General features: G+C 46.6%; 2 protein-coding genes across 5 annotated transcripts in view; one reads left to right on the forward strand and one right to left on the reverse strand.

The window, feature by feature from the left end:
- Window positions 1-1,136: 1,136 nt before the first annotated feature.
- P2RX2 (purinergic receptor P2X 2) lies at window positions 1,137-9,888 on the reverse strand. 2 transcript variants are annotated; one of them, XM_072600822.1, is made up of 12 exons: window positions 9,179-9,888; window positions 8,062-8,197; window positions 7,746-7,817; window positions 7,278-7,353; window positions 7,056-7,152; window positions 6,234-6,314; window positions 5,881-6,019; window positions 4,524-4,654; window positions 2,449-2,539; window positions 2,288-2,353; window positions 2,128-2,205; window positions 1,137-1,413 (listed from the first exon to the last, which is right to left on the reverse strand). In XM_072600822.1, the coding sequence occupies exons 1-12, from the start codon at window positions 9,817-9,819 to the stop codon at window positions 1,357-1,359; spliced, it is 1,665 nt and encodes a 554-aa protein (XP_072456923.1). In that variant the 5' UTR covers window positions 9,820-9,888; the 3' UTR covers window positions 1,137-1,356. The 2 variants fall into 2 exon arrangements, with proteins under 2 accessions (XP_072456923.1, XP_072456922.1); XM_072600821.1 differs by having other exon boundaries at window positions 1,137-1,899.
- Window positions 9,889-9,937: 49 nt separating this feature from the next.
- The window catches only part of LRCOL1 (leucine rich colipase like 1), a 38,832-nt gene continuing 28,119 nt past the window's right edge, over window positions 9,938-20,650 (forward strand). The window contains exons 1-2 of one of the 3 annotated variants that reach the window (XM_072600827.1): window positions 9,938-10,022; window positions 14,854-14,927. Coding sequence is in view for 1 of the 3 variants with exons in the window: in XM_072600825.1 (XP_072456926.1) it covers window positions 10,016-10,022 (7 nt within the window). In the remaining 2 variants the exon portion in view is untranslated. Of the gene's footprint in view, window positions 10,023-11,840; window positions 12,716-14,853; window positions 14,928-20,650 lie in introns of those variants that run through there. The other 2 variants (XM_072600826.1, XM_072600825.1) reach the window with 2 other exon arrangements.

Raw genomic sequence — 20,650 nt, forward strand, 5'->3', positions numbered from 1 at the left:
AGTTCCCTATCTTGTTCCATGACTGACTGCAGATGCACAGCGCTGAAGCCCCAAGGTCCCTGGGGATCGGTGGTATTCGGAGCTGGGTTTCCTTCACCAGTCTGGAGGAGTGGGACCAAAACCAGTTCCTATGGTTAAGGAGGCAGACAGGCCTGGGGGTAGTAGGTGAGGACTGAGAAATAGCCATCCAGGATGCTGAGAGAGGTTGAGGTCTCTGTTAGCAGCCAGAAAGAGCTGAACAATCGGATTACCCAGTGACATACTCGGGTCACTCCACTCCTAATCAGGTTAGCATCAGCTGCTTCTCCATTCCCAGCAGTGGCTTTCCAGCTCATGTCTGCTTCCTACAGGCCCATCGCTTGTCACTGCACTGATGCGCCTCTCTCCCTTCATCCTTAACTTTGATTTAAGCTCAGAGAATGCGGGGCTGACCAGCTAAGAGAGACAGGATCACCACCAGGATCCTTAGTCGCCCACTCCCAACTCCAGGACCATCCACTTTCCTTGCCTCAGACTTCTCCCATGGAGCTTGAGCAAGCTGACCCACTCTGGGACAGGGGAGAAGGTCTGAGGTTTGAGGAGAGCAGTCTGAAGTAGCCCCACCCAGTGTATTAGAATGAATGACAGACAGGAACATTGCCAAGCAGCAAAGGGCCAGGCTCAGACCTAAGGGTTGGAAGGGTCCTGGAAGTGCATCTATTCACCCAGACCTGAATCCGCTTCCCTCCAGCATACCCAACAAACAGGCAGGCCCCTGGCCTCTGCCTAAAACCTCCCTAGGGACCTCTGAGGCAGCCCATTCTACTTGGAGACAGCTCTCAGTTAAATTGGGTGGCGGAACATCGGCACCTGTGGCCAATCTACACTCTCCAGCCCTTTTTCCGCAGGGGCTGGCTTCTCAGCTCTGTGACCTGTAAGGTCTCTCGCTGGACAGGTCTATTGGGAAGAGCAAGTCAAGGACCTGGTCCCTAAATTCAGCTGTCTCCACCCTTGCCCCATGAGTTGTGCCCAGGAAAATTCCTCTTGCCCTTTGATGATGACCTTCACCCTATATCAGAAAGGAGCCAGATAGGCCTTCCAGATCTGGAAGTGGTTGGCCTATGCCATACTCCCAAGAACAGGTAAAGTCCAGCAGGTTCTGTCATATGTGATTTATTGGAGCTCACTGCCATCTTGTTTCCAGTTGCATAAGGGGGTTAATGAGGACCTCTCTGGGGGAGAGCTGGAGCATATATACTAGGATAATGAAGCCGGGGGAGAGGGGATGATATGGAAATCTCCCCCTTCCAGTCACCCTGGAATGTGAGCTCAGGTCTGAGGAAGGAGTATCTGTCACTGAGCCATCTGGCAGCAGGTTCATGGGAAGAGGGAGGGAATTGTGAGGTGTCCAGTAGGGGGAAATTGAGGTTTCAGCTGGTGGGAATAAAAGGATACAACTTTGCTGAGGATACAGAATATGGCAGGTTCAGAGTAGGTGGTGGGGAAATAACTGGTCGGGAAGGGGGGAGATAAGGGAAAGGCTAGGAGGATGGGGACTGGAGTAGGAGAGAACCATCCCTCCCATACCCCAAGTTTCTATTCCCCTTTAGCCAGGCCCTCACCAACTAGACAACAACTAGAAGGACAGGCAACATTGGGGGCCCAGATCCAGGCCTGTTGATCTGAGCTGCTCCTCAGTACTAGCAGCATGGGCCCAGGGACCCCATCTTTCGGCAGAGCTGTTGACTTCAAATGACCCTGTGGCCTCAGCCAAGGTCTCAGTCTCTTAAGCAGCACAAAGAAAAGGTGGAGATGGTGCTGGGAAGGTCAGAGCTGGGACAAGCCTTTGGGTTCCTTGGGTATGGAGTCCCGTGGGCTGGAAGGCCCTTGTTCTTCCCTCGGGTCCTGGGTATCCACCATCTGCTTGGACCAGGGGCAGAGATGGAGTACAGGCTGATCCCCAGGCTAGAGATTTAGGGCTCTAGGTTACTGGCCCCTCTTCTGTAAATCATTTTCTTGGGGTCCTTCCCTGAACCTCAGTTTGCCCATCTGTAGCAAGGGGAAGTGCTTGGACATCTGGCTCTGGCTTGTAGAGCTGTCTGCAGGGCACTGCCCAAGGGAGGGGGAGGGAGGGAGAGTGGGTTGTACCTTGTCAAACTTTCTGTGACTGTAGACCTTATTCTTGTTCATGAAGGTCAGTAAGATCCAGTCGCAGAGAAAGGAGCCCTTGAGAGCAAGCAATAGGGGCCCTGAGTAAGTGTTCTGCCAGCCCCATGCCCTCCCTAGGACCCCAGGGGAACACACTTACCACTCCAATGGAAGTCAGCGCTGTGGCCAGGTTAATGATGGTAGGAATCAAGCTAAACTTCCCAGCCTGGTGGGAAGAGACCTACTTTTAGTATCCTCCCCTACAGCCACTGCCTTGAACCCTTCCCTTAGGCAATATCATAACCCTCAAAGGCTCCCTACCTGTCCATGCACAATAACATCAATTCGGATCCCGTAGGCCTTGATGAGAGTACGGGAGTCTGTGCCATTGTGGTTGTAGTACTTAGCAAATCTAGAATGGAAGGGGGCCAGGAGTAAAACATGATCTGTACAGTCAACACTCTCACATGACATTTGGACAGTGCCTACAATGTCCTCATCTCTGTCCCCAAGCACTGGGCTGAAGGTGGAAAAGTAGACTCCTGGCTTTAGGTCTCTCCCCTCTTCAATTTATTCTCTACCCGACCACCAAAACAGCATGGTGACCCATATGAGTATAAGTATTGGCCACTTCACTCCTATGCAGGAATCTTCAGTGATACCCTAAAGTAGGGCTAAGGAACCTGCAGACTCGAGGCCACAGAATCCATCCTGTCAAAGGGCCACACTTGAGGACCTGGCGTAACCTTGAGGCCATAAGTTCTCCACACCTGGCCTTGTGACTTTGGGGCCAAATCCAGATACCTTTGCTTGGCCTTTCACACCTTTCACTGAAAGCCAGAGCCTGCCTTTGCCTGCTTATTTCAAAGTGCTCCCTGCCTTCCACTTCTACCTCCAGAATGCCCTCCCTCCAAAGCTCGACCTCTTAGAATCTCTGGCATCCTTCAACACTCAGCTTGCCGATCAGTCAACAAGCACTAGTATTAAGTACCTGCTATGTGCCAGAAAGCCCTCTTCACTCCAGAGCCCTCCTCTTTCAATTTATTTCCTCTTTATCCTGCATATAGCTTATCTGTATATATTTGTATGCACGTGGTAATGATGGGGTTCAGACTCTGGGAACTTCCTTGAACTCCCCTTGAGTCTTCTCACTTAATCTAGTCTTTTTTATTCAAATCTAATCTTCCCATTTGATCCGGCAGTCTTGGGAGGCCCATGGGCTTTTCATTATTGCTGTGCCCCCGTCTCTCTTGCACTCCCCACCCTTGATTCCATCAAAACCCCATTCCTCAGGCTGCTGACCACTCCCATCAAGACCCTCCCTAGATTCGATCTGTATTCACCCCAGGGTATTGGTCAGTCCCATACTGCTCCTGTCAAGACCATTCCTGGGGCCCCAGACTACTTGGTGGCACCAGGATCCCTCCTACAGTCTCTTCTGTATTTAAGTTCCATCTTGCCTCCATGAAGGTGCTCAGATTCAATCTAGCTCAAACTCTGTCTAGCTAAGGTTCTATCTGGCCTGCTTGTGAATATAAGCATTACAAATGCTTAGGTTCCTTAAGCGTCAACCCAATATGGCGAATGTTTAATAAACTTCATTTTTCTTTGACTTTAAGAAGGCTTGAGTTGAATTCATTTGAGCAGGACCTAGCGTGTTGGTATTCCAGGGTCCCCCAGTACCCCTCAGACCTCAATAGTCTCCTCCATTAAGCTCCTCCACAAGCTCATTGAGGGCCTTTTGACTTTCATTTTTATCCACATCACTTAGTACAGTGCTTGGCTCACAGTGGACACTTAATAAATGCTTATTGACCAATTGTCCTAGGTGCTAAGGATACAAACACTCCCTGCTCTCAAGAATCTGATAGTTAACCGAATCCAAAGATGCAGTGATCACCTACTGTGTGCCCTGCAGGTGCTAGGCCAGGACATGAAAATGACACCCAACACTGAAGTGACCCTGCCTTCAAGGAGCTTAATTCTACTGGAGAGCAGCTCCCATAGCACCTACAGGGAGCTCTCCCTAAATCCCCTCATCATCAGGGTTTTCTCCTCAAATTGTGTGAATACTTATGTTCACACATCGTAGCCCCCACTTCCAGTAGCCTGGAAGCTCCCTGAGAGAAGGGACGGTTTTTTGTTTTGCCTTTGTATCTTCAGCATTTAGCACATAGTTGCTTAAATGCTTGTTGGGTTGGATTGGTTGGAAAAACTCTCCCCTAGCCTTCGTCATAGAAGGCCCACAGCCTTCTACTTGTCCCTTTTCATCTTTGCCTGGAAGGAAAAGTCCTGGCTCTTGGGAATCCTCCTACCTTGGTTCTTTGGCCAACCCTGGCCTGCTGGTGTTGTACTGGCTGGGTCAGTGGGTGGGGGACTGAGTCCCCAGGGCATACCTGTAATTGTAACCCGAGGAAGCCTGGATGTGCTTAGGGTCAAGCCGCCGGAAAGAATATTTGGGATTGCATTTGGACTCAGACAGGTCCAGGTCACAGTTCCAGTTGATAATGACCCCAATGACTCCACCCTGCAGAGAAAAGAAGAGGAACTGAGATTACAAAGATAGGAGCAGCATGGTGGTCCTGCCTCTTGAGTCAGAGAATTGGGGTTCAAGTCCCCTTTCTCATCCTTATTCCTTGTGTGACCCTGGATGAGTCAGCTAACCTCTCTAGGCCTCAGTTTCCTCCTCTATGAAATAGAGGGGTTGATCCAGACATCCTCTGAGGTCTCCTCTCTCTAGATCTATGTTTCTATGACTGAAATGGAATGAGGGTCCCTTATAACAAAGGAGAAGGATGGTGTCCATAGCCCATTCAGACCTGGAGGTAGAAGAAGCAAAAGGTTGAGAAATCAGAGTCAGGGCTAAATTGGACCTTATTATATAGGTTAACCCTGAGGAAGAAAGTATCGTGAAGTCATAGATTTGGGAATCTTAGAAGTTATCTTAAGCAACCCCCTCATTTTACAGCTGACTTGCCCAGGGTCACAAGTAGTAAATTGAAGATTTGAGATTCAAACTCAGATCTTTTGACTTCAAACCATGCTTTCTCTTCACTGCACCACACTTGGAGGGTTAACCTATAGGTTGAGAGCCAAAGTTCCTGACACTCACACCTTCCCCCAGCTTTCCCTTTTCCCACCTTCAAAATTTTCCATGGCTTCCTCAGTCCACATGGAAGCTAGCAGGCCAGCCATGAGCATCAGCAGTCAATAATTCAGTAGGTATTACGTATACCCAAGTTTGCCAGACAGATCACATTTCTCTTTCCTCTGCCTCTGGTGGCAGGTGGGGCCAACCCATCTTCTAAGACAGGAGAGACTTGGTGACCCTCCCACAGGAACACAGCCTCCTGTTGCTCATTCTCCCTTTGTTGGGGCTTTAGGTGCCATTTTATGCCCTTTGCCAAGCTGATCAGAAATCCCAGGAGGAGCTCTCCCCTTGGTCCTCATATTCCAGTCCTGAGCCCTCATGGCTGTGCTGCATTCCCCAATCTCAATACTTCATTCTTGAGTCCCCATACTTTTGTCCCATTGCTCCCCCAGCCCCTATACAACACTCCTGAACTTGAGCCTCACCTTCCACTCCTGAACCCCCAGTCTCAGATTTTAGGGCTGCCACTTTTGTGAGGGGATCCCCTTGGCTCCCACAGTACTCCCAAGTCCCAAGCCTCATCCTTCATTCCTGAGTCCCTCAGGTCCATCCCCCCACCCTCACTCTTCATCTCCGTCCTACCCCCAACCCCAGACCCCAACCTTATAGGCCAGCTCTGTGAAGTTCTCTCCTGCCTGCTCCACAATGAAGCCCAGTTTAAATATGGGACAGTAGAGGTCGGTGTCAGCATTGAAGGTACAGTGTTTCAGGTAGCCATCATCATAGTCCCTGATGTTCCCTCTGAGAGATGGAGGAGAAGCATGGTAGAGTTAGGACAATTCTCTCCCTTTGTCCCAAGAAGTTGGGGGTGGGGCAGAGATATTCTCTCAATCGGAAGAGCCCAATCTCATCTCCAAACTTGATGTCATGACTCCCTTCCCTGTGGCTCTCCCCTTCTCCCTCTGCCCCATCCTCTGCCTTGGGCCCCATGACAAACTGCTTTTTTGTCTCTTACTTGGAGAACTGGAATTTAGGATAATGTATGCTGTTCTTGATAAGGATGGTGAACTGTGGGGCCATCTTCCCCAGGAACTCACTGAAGAGGAAAGACAGATCAAGAGTGAGGGTCTCCCCTCCTCACCTGGAACAGAGTGCTGCATCCCTAACCAGGGGGTGGGGTTTGTGGGGTCAGATTCACTTCCCTTGCCCCAAACAATTATGTCGTGTGCGCTACACACACACACACACACACACACACACACACACACACACACACACACACACACACACACACACACACACACACACACACACATACACACACACACACATCAATGACAGATCTGGAGCCAAAAGCCAGGTCTTCAGATGAGAGGACTTAGAGCTGGACATTCCATAGCATCTTGTTCAATTGCCTCATTTTACAGATGAGGAAATTGAGGCTTAGAGAAATGACTTGTCCAAGGTTGGCCCCAGGTTCTCCAACTTTTCATGTCAACTTTAGGAATGGCCTTTATCTGGCCAAGAGGCAGGTTAGCAGAATAGAAAGTGAACGAGTGGAGGGGACAGAGGATTTGCGTTCAAATTCCACCTTTGATACCACTTGGGCAACCTTGGGTAAGTTACTTCCATCAGTTTTCTCTTCTGTAAAATGACAGGGATTGGGCTAGAAGTCCAGTGAGGTCTCTTCCTGTGAATCCTGAGTGTGATCGGGAGGGGGCAGGGCAAGGACCAGGGCCAGGGAGGTTCTATAGGAAGCAGGCAAACAGAGAAGGTTTCCTTTAGCCTGAGAACTTAGGTCCTGGGGGACAATGATGGATTCTAGTGGTCTCTAGACCTGTGGACTGCTCCGTCCTCCACAGGGCACCAGCCTGACACCTCACATGTCTTCTTGGTCCCGTGGTAATAGGGAACACAGCGTCCAGTTTTCTCTCCTAAGAAAATAGAGATAACATGAAAATTTGGGGTGAAAGGGATGAAGATAACTGGATCTCTGAAAGCAGGGACCCAGAAGCAAGGGATTCTGCCTCTCAGCCATGCTCTGCTCCTGTACACTCACCATTGCCCAGCATGTCCATCTCCCCGGCTATGCAGTCATTGTCAGAGAAGCAGGTGGCATTGCGAATGCGTATGCTCTAGAGGACATGAGGAAGGATAAGCCAACTGAGCCCCAGCCACTGACTTCTGAAGTTCTTTATCCATCCCCTCCTGACTACACTTAAGGTGTGCTAGAAGAGACCAGCTCCCAGGCTGTCATTTCACACCTCCTTATTTCACAGATTAGAAAAGCTCTAAGAGGGGGAAATGTTTTACCTAAAGTCATACAGTTACTAAGTAGGAGGGATTTGAACCCAGGTCTCCTGATTCCAAATCTTCCCCCTCTAAAGAAGAAAATGACCTCTAAAGATCTGGCATGATGCCTTCTCCACCTTCTCCCTTCTTTAGTCCCTCCCTTCCAATTACTACATAATTCTGACCACCACCACCATGTGCCTATATTGAAAGTTTGGTGCAGCAGAATACTCACCTCAGGGCAGGTTCCCAGGGTCTGGAAGGGAGTGATTTCTGCCCGGGTGATGATGGTGAACACACTGCCCCCCTAAGCTCCAGAGAAAAGAAGAAGAGAGGGTCATGAAGTGGGATGGGGTGGGGCCTGGCAATAGGAGTCCTCTCCTCCTTTAAACCCATCCCTCTTAGGCAGGGCACAACAGGACAGAACAGGACAGAGGAAGCTGACCCGATTGGTAGGGGCCAAGGGACAGGAGAGCCATTACTTTCCACCCTCAGGAACCAGACCACATCCTTGGGATGAGGGGGTGTCTCTGGCCCAGAAAGGTCCTCACCTCCGGGGGTTTCACATACTCTTCTACATCCCATACTTTGTCCTGGGACTTGGTGATGCCCTTGACCTTGGTGATGACAGAACTCTCAGGACCAGTCTCACTGTCCTGATAGCCTTTCTGAATGATGAATACATACCTGCCAAATAGAGAGAATACCCAGGCTAGCTTAGGGGGCAGCTGGGGCTCCTCTCTAGGGGGAGTGCCTTTCCCAATGCAGAGCCCTCCTTTCCTAGCAACATACATGTTGGGGGGCCCCAAGGGGAAAACTAGCTCAATAAGGGGCTTTTCCCCAGGGCTAGCCCATTACCACCCCAGGATCATTTCTGTCATTTTTTGTACTCTAAAAAGGGGGAAACTGGGTCTGGCCAGCATTCTGAGCCTTTCTCTCCCATCAGCTTCTAGCATCCTCTGCCCCATCTTTGTTTTCCACCCTGCTTTTCCCTACCCTGTCCGTCTCACACCCTGCTCTCCTCCGACTTCTCTCTTCCTGTCCCCCAAGTCTATTCTTTCCTGGTGCTTTCCAGGTACCTACCCATTTTGTCTCTTGGGTCTATTCCCTTCTGGCCACCCTCCTTGTCCCTTGGTGCCCCCCCAGCTCAGTCTCACATTTGCCCCATCCTCTTCTTCTGTCCCTTCTTGCACCCCCACTCGTTGCTCCCCTTCTTGGCCCCTTCTTGCCCCTCCATGGCTATCTTCTCCAGCAAACAGCTGCTCCCCTGCCCCATTTGTCCTCTCCTGGCCACCCCTAAGGTGTATCCTCTCTTGCCCTCCCCTAGGTCTGGCCCCTCTCAGTTCCGTCCCCTTCTGCTCCCCCTGGGGGTCTCCCTTTCCTGTTTCCCATGTCTTGCCTTTTCTGCACCCCCAGTCTATCTATCCTCTCTTGTCCCTCCAGGTCACTCCCCTTCTGCCTTCCCCCAGGCCGCACTCCCCGATGGTCCCCTCTTGCTCCTGTTCTGTCCCTTCCCCCCTCCCCCAGACCCCAGCTCCCCTCGAATCCCGTTGCCCTCCCCCAGACCCCCGCTCCCCTCGTATCCCCTCTTGCCTTCTCCCAGGACCCCCTCCCCTCGGGTCCCCTCCTGCCCCCTCCGCCCCCTCCTTCCCCAGGACCAGACCGCACCAGACGAAGTAGAGAAGGATGAGCAGTTGCACCGTGCGGTAGATGAAGCCCAAGTTTCTGTTTTTCACCACGATCACCTTGGGCGTCTCGTAGTCCCAGAAACCCCAGAAGACATTCCAGCAGGTCTTGGCCATGTGCCGGGCCGAGCGCTCCTTCTCAGGGGCTGCTGGTTCGCAGGTAGCCATGAAGAAGTCGGGCCCCGGGCCCCCGGGCCCCTGCTCCCTCTCTGCCGGGCCCGGGGCACAGGAACCACCCCTCAGTCCCTGGGGCCCCTGAGCCGTCTGTGGCATGGGCCGCTCGCTGCCTGCCAAGCCGCCTCTGCGCTTCCCAGCACACTGACCGGTCCCTCCGGTCCCAAAGTGCCCCACCACCCCTTCGGGGCGGGGATGGGGGAGCGGAGATGCCCGCCACAGCCACGCCCCCTCGTGGTCAGCCACCGCCCCTCCACCTCCACCCCAGGTCTCCTCCCTCGCCCGTCCCCTCCTCCCACCCCTGCCCCCCTCCTCAGGAAGCAGCTGGGAATAGGGAGAGAGACAAGACTGGATACCTCCCTGACAGGCCGGCTTCCCTGCTGCTCTGCCCCTAAAAAACCAGGGGGACGCATACAGTGTTAAGTAAGGCAGGTAAGGCTCCCTTGGCATCGGGGGAGACTGGAGGATGAGGCTTGTGCCCAGGGATCACGCTGTCTCGCCATCTACTTTTTAGGTGCCTGGGATTAAGGCTGACTAGCCTGTGTGCCCTGAAAACCCTGGGAAGCCTCTTGCGGGAGCCTTTGTGGGGCTAGCCCTAGGAAAGGGGATCCCAAGAGAAGACATCCGTGTCCCCACCGCCACGGCTATGGCAGGTCAGAAACAGGAGCCTTCTTCCATTCCCCTGCTGCGTCCCCCGGGGAGACCTGATAAGGCGTGAGGCATTCAGTGATAGGGGGCATGGGAGACCCACGCCATGCTGGGTCGCAGCCGTTCCAAACAAAACACAACAAACTGTTCCCTGGACAGCTCCCATTTACCTTCCTCCAGGCCCTGCATCTCAGAGTGGGAGAGAGTGATGGCCTGGGTAGTGGGGGCGGCGGGTGACCTACCGCCAGGAAGAGTTTCCCCCTTAGCCTTCTAGGAATTCTCTGCTCTAGAGGTTAAAGCGGGGAAAGAAAAAACTCGCAGAGATTCCTCTGGCTCCGTTGCCTTCCCACTCCTTACACTTCTGCCACCCTGGGTTTTGGAGAGCAGGGCACAGAGAAGGGGAACCAAGGAGGAGAGCAGAAAGAAAGGCTGGTGAGAAGAGAAAGATGGAGCATGAGGGCCACAGAAGACCTCGGAAGGCAGTGCTCTGGGACGGCAAAAGTATAGGATTTGGAGGCAGGCAGGCTGATGCAGAACCCCCACCATGCCTCCTGCACCCTCTGTGAGTCTAAGCCTTCCCTGGGCCTCCTTTCACCTTCTGTAAAATGGGAAGGTTGTGTTTGATAACGTCGGAAGTCCCTTTCAGCTCCAAGTCTAGGATCCTGGCATCTCTTGCTGTTCAGGGTTCTAGTATACGCCTCTGTTTCCTTGTCTGTAAAATAGACAAGATACAGGTTGCCTAAGGTTATTGTGGGGATAAACTGTTATCCCCAAAACACAGTTGCAGAATTTTCCCAGTAACCTAGTGCAATAATAAGGAACATTAGCAAAGTATCTAGTGTACGTAAGGTTGCTGGGGATGTGACCCATGCCCTCTATTCTATTGAAACATAAATGTGCTCATTTGTTATTTTGGCCATCATCTTATTATCAAGCAGGCAAGCAAGCATTTATGAACCACCTAGTGTATGCCACCTGCTAGATGCTAGGAAGCTAAGGCAAAAATGAAATGATTCCTGCCCTCGGAGAGTTTACTTTTTATTGGGGAATATAGCATGTACATATATAGACACATACAAAATAGACGTAAAGTAATTTTGGCCAGGAAGCATCAGCAAGTTAAGGGATCTGGAAAGTCTTCATGTAGAAGGCGGTAATTGAGTTTGGAAAGAAACTAGGGATTCAAGGAGATGAGTGGGAGAAGAAACAGCCTTAAAGCAATGGGAGAACAGGCTGTACAAAGACATGGGGATGGGATAAAGAGTATCAAAGCCTCTAAGGTCCTAGTCTGGGCTATTTACCAAAATAAGTCATCTGACAGAATACCAACTTTTCTTTGGACGTTAAGGACAAGGGTGATAAAATTCTTTCAGTTCCTGTGGCAGATTTCATGAAATTCCCGGGGCACACGGGGAGCTAGAAGAGAGACTTTTCTTCCTTTCTTTCTTATTCTTTCTTTCTCTGCCTTCTTCTCCACTTTCTATCCTTTCTCAAACCCTCTCTTTCTCCCTCTTTCTTTCAGTCTCCCTTTCTCTCCCCCTTCCTTTTTTCTTCTTTTCTTTCTTCCTCTCTGCTTCTCCCTCTTGGTCTCTGTTGCTTTAAAAAAAAAATTAAATGCCTTATTTAAAACCTCACTATCGATACAAATAACTAAATTTGCCTCAGTATCCATTTATGTTCAAATCCATCATTTTCAATGCATGAAGTATCATGGCACAATTTCTGTGCCTCCCTCTGGTCCCCAACAGAATTCTTTGCGCTTGCTTGCTTTCCTTCCGGTTATAATTAGCCCTTCCTCCATTCCTCTGGTTTTACTTTTTCACATTTTGCATTATTTCACAAAGGTCTCTCCAGATCGCTTGGATTTCCTCAGCCTTGCAAGTCTTGATTGAATTATAACCTCCCTCTCCTCCTTCTCTTTACCCCTCCCCCCTCTACTTCTTTCCTTCCTCTCTGGAGCTCTCTCCCTTTCCCTCCCCCTTCCCTTTCATCCCTCCTCCCTTTTCTTCCTTCCTCCTTATCAACAGGCACTGTGCTAGGCACTGGAGACACAAGGACAAAGAATAAAACAATCCCTGCTTGCAAAAGGAGCTTCTATTCTATCCCTCTTCCTTTCCCCTTCCCTCCCCTCCCTTCTCTCCTCCCTTTTGTGTGTCTCTCTCCTTCCTCTTTCTTTCCTTCCTTCCTTCCTTCCTTCTTTCTTTCTTCCTTTCTTTCTTTCTTTCCCTCTTCGTCATTCCTTCTCAGGTTCTATTATTTCTATGCCATTCCTTTTACTACAACTACCTTCAAACAAACAAACAAGAGCATAAATCCTCATGAATAGCTTAGAACTCTAGGAAATCTCTCCTGAGCCTTGCATCTTACAGCTCCATCCCTGCTCTGCTCTTTCCAAACAGCCTTGGTCAGTGAAGGAATCTCTGACCCCTCCCAGTAAACCAGTTCTACTCTCACTCTCTAAAGCGTACTTCTTGAGAAAACCACAGTTGCCCAACAGCGAAGCAGAGAGGGAGGATGACCACACTGTGCCCCGGTGTACAATTTCCCCCAGAGAGCTTTATATCTTCTTAAAGAAGCCAAAAAGATCCTGTGGGTCCTGGGAGAGATTCTGCCCCAGTGACTGGTATGGAGGATTCTCAGAGTCTTTGGTGGTGTGGTTCTTGTGAGAATCAAACTGGAGCTTTGTCCTCAGGAACAGGTGAGAGAGAGATAGAGTGAAAAAGAATGATAGAGATGGATGGGGGAAGAGGAAGGGTGGGATGGAAAGGAAAAGAAAGGAGTTGGGGGAGAGAGGGAGGGGAAGGAAGAGAGACAGGGAGAGGGAGGAGAGAGAGAAAGAAAGGGAGAAAAGGGGGAAGAAAGAAAGAGGGAGGGAGAGTGGGAGGAAGAAGGGAGAGAGAGAGAAGGGAAGGGGGAGAGAGAAAAAGAGAGAGAGAAAGAGGAAGAAGAGAGAGGAGAAGGAGGAGTAAAAGGAGGAAAGGGAGAGTGGGGAAAGAGAGAGTAGTGTGTGACAGTGACATGTGGTGGCCAGCGATGAGAGAGATTTAACTGCCTACTTAACACCCCCACCCCCACATTGCATTGTCACTTTATCTTCCCTCTTTCCCTGTGGTCTCAGAACACAGTAAGGAGACATCCTTACTCCTTGCTGAGGCTCATCCCTCTACCTAAGCCCTTGATCCCATTTCCTGTCATTTTTTCTGTGACCTTGCTAAGCCCATCCCTCTCTCTCTCTCTCTCTCTCTCTCTCTCTCTCTCTCTCTCTCTCTCTCTCTCGCTCTCTGTCTGTCTCTCTGTCTCTCTCTCTCTCTCCTTCTCTCTCTCTCTCTTTCTCTCTCAATTTCCTCAGTTTTTTCTTTACTGATTCCATCCCATCTGCCTAAGAACATGCTCAGGTCTTTCCAATCATAAAAGCAGCTAGGTTCTAGGTCTCAGTTTCCCCATATTATCCCCATTAAAATTGGGTTAATGATGGCACCCTTCCTCTAGGGTTAGTGTGAGGATCAAATGAAATAAAGCATGTATAGCCCTGGACAAGATTAGCTATTCAATTCTTTGATTCACTTCTTTCTTCCTGAATTGATCCACGCTTCCACCTCTTTTGCAGGGCTCTTTGTCCTCTTCTTGACCCCAATGTGTCAGTATTTCCCAAGAATGAGTGCTTAGACCTCTTTTTCCTTTCCATTCAAACACTTCTCCTACCTTCCCATGGCTTTAGCCACTATCACCACCATGCACAGGACTCCCAACCCTCTGTCTCCAGCCCTGAACCCACATTGAGGTGTCCAGACTCTCATGTCTCCCTACATGCAGGGCATTCCTACCTAGCTATCCCACGGCCACTACCAACTCCGCATTCCACACCTGCCTGGTTGGATTTTTTCTCCAAAGCCTCTTCTCTCATCTGACTCCATGGTTTCTCTCAGTGTTGGCACTCCATCTCCCACGCTCACAGCTTTCAGGCTGTCTTTGCTTCTTCTTTCATTCCCCTTGAGTCCAATCTATCCATCTCAGCCACAGTTCTCAGGTCCATTTCTTTCTCTCTCTTCCCCCTACCAGCAGCATCCTAGTACTCTCACCTCCCACCTGGACTATGGCATGTCTCCTACTCAGCCTTTCCACCTCTTCACTTGTTCTCCTCTAACTGATTCTCCATGCGATTCCCATAATAACATTTCTTACCCCTAGATCTGATCATGTTCCTTGTATTCTGATAATCTTTATCAGCTCCCTATTGCCTCCCAGATTTAGGGCATTGGGCTTGGAAGCAAGTCAGATACTGTCACAGACACTGGCTGTGTGACCCTATTCAAGTCACTTAAAGTCTGCCAGTCTCAATTCCTTCATCTGTTAAATGAGGGGGTTGACCTCAATGGCCCCATTGGGCTTTAAATCTATGCTGTTACAATCCTTTGCTCAGTATTTAAGACATGATACAAACTGTGAGCTCTCTGCCTTTCTAGTCTTGTTTTACTTGCTTCATACATATTCTATGTCCCAAATATCCCCTAAGGTTTTCCTCCACTTCCGTACCTTTACTGGGATGGCCTTTACATGTTGAATTCCTCCTCATGTTTTAAAGCCCAACTAAAATGCCACCTCCTTCAGGAAGCCTTCCCTAATTACCCATTCTCTCCAACATAACACTTACAATGTGTTATGGTGTATCTGTATTACCTATCTTGGTTTTTTTCTAGATTGAAAGTTCCAAAAGGGAAGGTATTGTGTTCTATTTAAACTATGTATCTCCTCCAGCCCCTAGTATAGTGACCTGTACCTGTTACTTAGTTTGTTTGGTTTTTTAAGTCGTGTCTAACTCTTCCTTACCTCTTTTAGGGTTTCCTTGACAAAGATACTGCAATGGTTTGCCATTTCCTTCTTCAATTCATCTTACAGATGAAGAAACTGAGGTAAACAGGGTTAAGTGACTTGACCAGGGTCACACAAGTAGTAAGGGTCTCAGGCAAGATTTGAACTCAGATCTGGACTCCAGTCCTTGCACTCTATCCACTGCACCACCTGAGACCTATCTCATATTCTTATAAATTTTTATATTTATAAAATTCTTATAAAATCAGTTTTCTACATATTTGGGGAATGAGGCTCTTGTCAGAGAAACTTCTTGCAAAATTTTTTTTAGTTATGATTACTGTGTATTTTCCTCCATCCTATTTCTCCCCTTTACTCATTTATCTTCTCTCTCCTTTCACCCTATCCATCCTTAAAAGTGTTTTACTTCTGACTACTGCCTCCCTCAGTCTGCCCTCCCTTCTTTCAGTGCTCCTCCTTATCTCCTTCTCCTCCTACTTTCCTGTGGAATAAGATAGATTTCTATACCCAGCTAACTGTGTATGCTATTTCCTCTTTGAGAAAATTCTGATGAGTAATGTTCAAGCACTGCCCTCTAGTTCCCCATTTTCTCCTCCATTGTAAAAGCTTTTTCATGTCTTTTTTATGTGAGATAATTTACCCCATTCTATCTGTCCCTTCCCCCTTCTCCTAGTGCCTTCCTCTTTCTCACCCCTTAATGTTATTTTAAAAAATACTATCCCATAATATTCAACTTACAACCAGCCCCTATATCTATGTGTCCTTCCAACTGCCCTAATAATGATAAAATTCATAGAAGTTATAAGTATCATTTTCCCATTTAGGAATGTAAAAAGTTTAGCCTTATTGAATCTCTTATGAGTTTTCTTTCCTAGTTACCTCTCTTTGCTTCTTTTGAGTCATGTATTTGAAAGTGAAATATTCTATTCAGCTCCGGTCTTTTCATCAGGAATGCTTGAAAATCCTCTATTTCATTAAATATCCATTTTCTTCTCTGGAGGATTATATTCAGTTTTGCTAGGTAGATGATTTTTGGTTGCAATCCTAGCTCCTTTGCCCTCTGGAATATTGTATTCTAAGCCCTCTGATCCTTTAAAGTAGAAACTGCTAAATCTTCTATTAACCTGACTGTGGCTCCACAATATTTGAATTATATTTTTTCTGGATGCTTGCAATGTTTTCCTCTTTTTGAAAATATTTGAATGTAGTAATCCTGGGAGTTTTCATTTTGGAATCTCTTAGAGGAGAGAGGTGATCAGTGGATTCTTTCAATTTCTTTTTTACTCTCTGGTTCGATAGTATCGGGGTAGTTTTCTTTGATAATTTCTTTTAAAGGTGATATCTAGGCTCTTTTTTATATCATAGCTTTCAGGTAGTCCAATATATCTTTTTTTTTTTTTTTTGCATGAGGCAGTTGGGGTTAAGTGACTTGCCCAGGGTCACATAACTACTAAGTGTCAAGTTATCTGAGGCCAGATTTGAACTCAAGTCCTCCTAACTCCAGAGCTGAAGCTCTATCCACTGTGCCACCTAGCTGTCCTATAGTTCAATAATTCCTTAATTCTCTCTCCTCAATCTGTTTTCCAGGTCTGTTATTTTTCCAGTGAGATATTTTATATTTTCTTCTATTTTTTCATTCTTTTGGTTTTGTTTTATTGTTTCTTAATGTCCCATAAAATCATCAATTTTGATTTGCCCAATTCTACTTTTCAAGGAGTTCTTTTCTGTACTGAATTTCTGTGCATTTTTTCCATTTAGCCTATTTTATCTTATAAAATGTTATTTTCTTCAGTAATTTTTGTGCCTCCTTTACCAAAATGTTGACTCTTTTTTCACGATTTTCTTGCAACACTCTCATTTCTTTTCTCAATTTTTCCTCTACCTTTTTTATTTTATTTTTAAAATCCCTTTTGAGCTCTTCCAGGAATTCTTTTTGGGACTGAAACCAATTCACATTTTTCTTCGAAGCTTTGGATGTAGCATTTTTAACTTTGTTGTCTTTTTCTGAATTTGTGTTTTGATCTCCTCTGTCACCATAATAACTTTCTACGGTCAGGTCCTTTTTTTTTTTTTTTTTTGCCTTTTTTCCAACCTATTTCTTGACTTTTAACTTTTTATTAAAGTTGGGCTCTGCTCCTGGGGTGGAGGGGGCACTGTCCCAAGCTTCAGTTTTTTTGTGCAGCTATTTTCAAAGCTAGTTCTGAGGGCCTGTAAGTTTTCAATTCTTTCAAAATGGTATGATTTAAGGAAAGGTGTATTTATTCCTCCCCTGGCCTATACTCTGATCTGTGAGTGACCACAAGCACTCTTTTTCACCCTAGAACTGTAACCAAAGTCCCCACTTTCCTATGGTGGTAAGGTCTGGTGTATTAATGTTCCTCCTCCCCCTGGGACTATAATCCATGACTGTGATCCACATATAGTGATACAACAGACTCTTGCACCCAGTGCCAAAAAAGGGATACCTATAATCTCCTTCTGACCAGTTTTTCAACATCCCCCCTTACTGTCTGTAGGCTGAGAACTTTGGAAGTCACTGCAAATGATTTAATTGCCCCCCCCCAAGGCATGCTGCTATCTTGCCAGGCGGTGCCTGTTCTGGACTTTGCTCCACTCTCACCCAGTGTGACAGACCTTTCCTGTTGCCCTGCAAAGTTGTCTTGGACTGGAAAATTGTTTCACCCCTTCTTTGTGTGGGTTTTGCTGCTCTAGAATTCATGTTGAGGCATTATTTTAAAGTTGTTTGGAGGGAAATTTGGGAGAGCTCAGGTACTCGAGTCCCCCTGCCTTTCCTCTACCCTCTTGGCTACCTGGTACCCTAGACTTCATTTGGATGCTCAACCTTTTTTGGCCCAGAATTCCTAGTGATTCACAGGTAGTCAGGATTGTAGGTATGGGCCACCCTGTCTGGCACAATCAACAGGTCTCACCAGAGTCTGCAACATGAATATGCCAGAACACACTCAGTATGATTCCAAATGAAGAGGCAAGTTAAAAACTGCTGTTGATTGGATTTCTTTCTTTCTCTCTCTCTTTCTTCTATCTTCTTTCCTTCCTTCATCTTCCTGCACAAAATGACCAATATAGAAATGTTTTACGTGATTGCATATGTATAACTTATATCTGATTGCTTTCCATCTCTGGGAAGGGAGAGGGGAGGGAGGCAGGGAGGGATAGAATTTAGAACCCAAAGCTTAAAAAAAAAGCCAAGGATGTTAAAAATTGTTTTTACATGTAATTGGGAAAAAATAAAATATTTTTTTTAATTCATTGCTTTTTCTCAAACAATGAGCAGACTAGAAGTCTTTGTCAAGGACCAGAAAAAGCAGGGGAGAAAACCCTTTCAGGGTGCCAGGGTCCAGATCACTTTCCCCTCCTCCTCTCATGTTGCAACTTGTTCATGTGTGGTATCCTGCCTATTATAAGAGCGTGATCTCTAGGAACTCCACAAAGGGGTTCAGACATGCCAGGCATCAGCAATCCTCTCCCAGTCCTCTGTCTGTGTGTCCCTAAATGATCATCTCCCTTCCCACCCCTACCCAGCCCTAAAGTGAATAACACTCCAGGGAAAGATAAGAGAATATGGCACAGGTACAAGTTCAGGCATATCATAGGTGCAGGTTACACCTTTACAAATCCAGCTTTCTCAAATAATAGCTCCTTCTGGCTTCATATATGTCTCTCTCCTTCCTCCTCTAAATGCAGTCAGCTCTCTATCTCCCTGTCTGTAGTGACCATATAGAATTATGTCAGACTCTGTCCATGACTCTCAGCTGGTGCATACGCTTCTCATGTCAGCAGGAACCAGAACAAAGGTTTTAGGTCCCAGCTTCTGATATGCTCATTCATGTGCCCACCAATCCAAACTACTCATACCTGTTAGCAACATCTTACAAGGCATGGTATTAAAGGGTCTGAAAAGGTCCCCTGTTCAAGATACCTTCCCCCTATCTGATCAGAGAAGTTCCTTTTTCAGGGGACAAAGCCTCTCATGGCAGTTAGATGGTGTGGTATATAGAGTCACTTAACTTCCCTTAGTCTCATTTTCTTCATCTGTAAAATGGGGATAATAGTAGCACCTCCCTCCCAGGGTTGTTGTGAGGACCAAATGAGATAACTTATGGAAAATGCTTTGTAAATTTTAAAGCCTGATATCAATGCCAGTTATTATGACAGAGTGAGACCTAAGACTCAAAGTTCAAAGCCTCTGAGATTGATGCCCATTGATTGGTGAACAGCTAAACAAATTTTGGTACATGAATATAATAGAATACTATTGAGCTGTAAGAAAAGGTAGGTACAAAGACTACAAAAAAGTGTGGAAATACTTATGGGAACTGATGCAGGGCAAAGTAAGAAGAATGAGAAAAATAGTGCATACCATAATGGTAGCAAAGTTCATGAAAAGAGCATCAGAAACAAGAGACTGAATAATTCTAATGGTCACTCAAGGAAGAAAATGAAGAATCTTGCTTACTTCACTTTTCTTCTCCTCTCCTTTCTTTTCCTCTCTCCTTTCCTTCCTTCCTTCCTTCCCTTCTTCTTCACTTTCCCTATACCCTATGCACCAGTCAAATTTGCCTTCTCTTTATTCTTCCTATATGATACTCATTTTCCCATTTCTGTCCTTTTGCATTAGCCTGTCAAGCCAGGAGTTTGCTGGTAAGTGTTTAACAACTGGCTCTTTGGGAGTGGGGAAAGTACTATTCAACATTTGTAATTTTAATCTGCATTAGTAGCATTTTCTCAATCATTTCCTTAAGTCTGGACCGTCAACAACACAATACATCTTGCCCTGATTTTTAGCATGTGCCATTTTCACAGGTATAAATGCTCACACCCAAAATTTAATAATCATCTCTAGTCTAAACTGGCTCCAGCACATTCCTGAAGGCTGTTTCCTATGCTTCGGATGCTACTTGTACTTATTTATCTTTCTTGTATGTGTGTGTGTGTGTGTACATGTGTGTGTGTGTGTTTGTGTATCTGTCTGTGTTTCTGTTGTTCAGGGTTGTTCAGGTATATATTTCAAGTTGAATATTCTGCTCATATCTTTGTTTATTTTTCCAGAAACACCTCAGTTGTGTCTCTTTTGTTGAGTGTTACTGATTATTAGAGTCATATTTGCAGAGTATTTTATTTTGGGTGATAGCTTAAGTGTCTTTACTTCCCAGAATATACTATTCCATTCTCTTTTGTGGTTTCTCATGGACATGAAATAATCTTGTGTCATGTGAATTTTTTTCCCCTTTACATCTGAAGGCCTTTTTTTCCTGGCCAAAATTTACTTTGTCATTCAAATTAAATTTCATTACTGAGTATTAGGGTTTTATTTCTTTGAGGTAATCTTTGGATTATCTTGAGTAGTGTTTTGCTTTCTGTATTTAGAAGTTCTGGGAAGTTTTCTTGTATTATTTACTGCATTACTGTGTTGTTCAAGTTTTTACATTTGTCATGTCCTTCTGGGATAATTATGATCCTCAGTTAGTCTCAATGTATCCTGTCTTTGAGATCAATCACTTTGGCTTATATAGAGTTTGCGTGCTCTTTTAACCTTTTAAAGCCTTTTGCTTTTCTTTCACCAGATTTTTCTCCACTTCTATATTTTTGTTTCCCAAATTTATTCATTTTATTTTTAATTAATTAGCTAATTAATTGATTTTTAGTTTTCAACATTCACTTTTATAAGATTTTGAGTTCTACATTTCCCCCCTCTCTCTCCTTCCCCCTCCCCAAGATGGCATGCAATCTGATATAGGTTATACATGTATAATCATTTTAAACATATTTCCACATTATTCAG

Source organism: Notamacropus eugenii, chromosome 4, assembly GCF_028372415.1.
Source record: "Notamacropus eugenii isolate mMacEug1 chromosome 4, mMacEug1.pri_v2, whole genome shotgun sequence".
NCBI classification, from domain to species: domain Eukaryota; kingdom Metazoa; phylum Chordata; class Mammalia; order Diprotodontia; family Macropodidae; genus Notamacropus; species Notamacropus eugenii.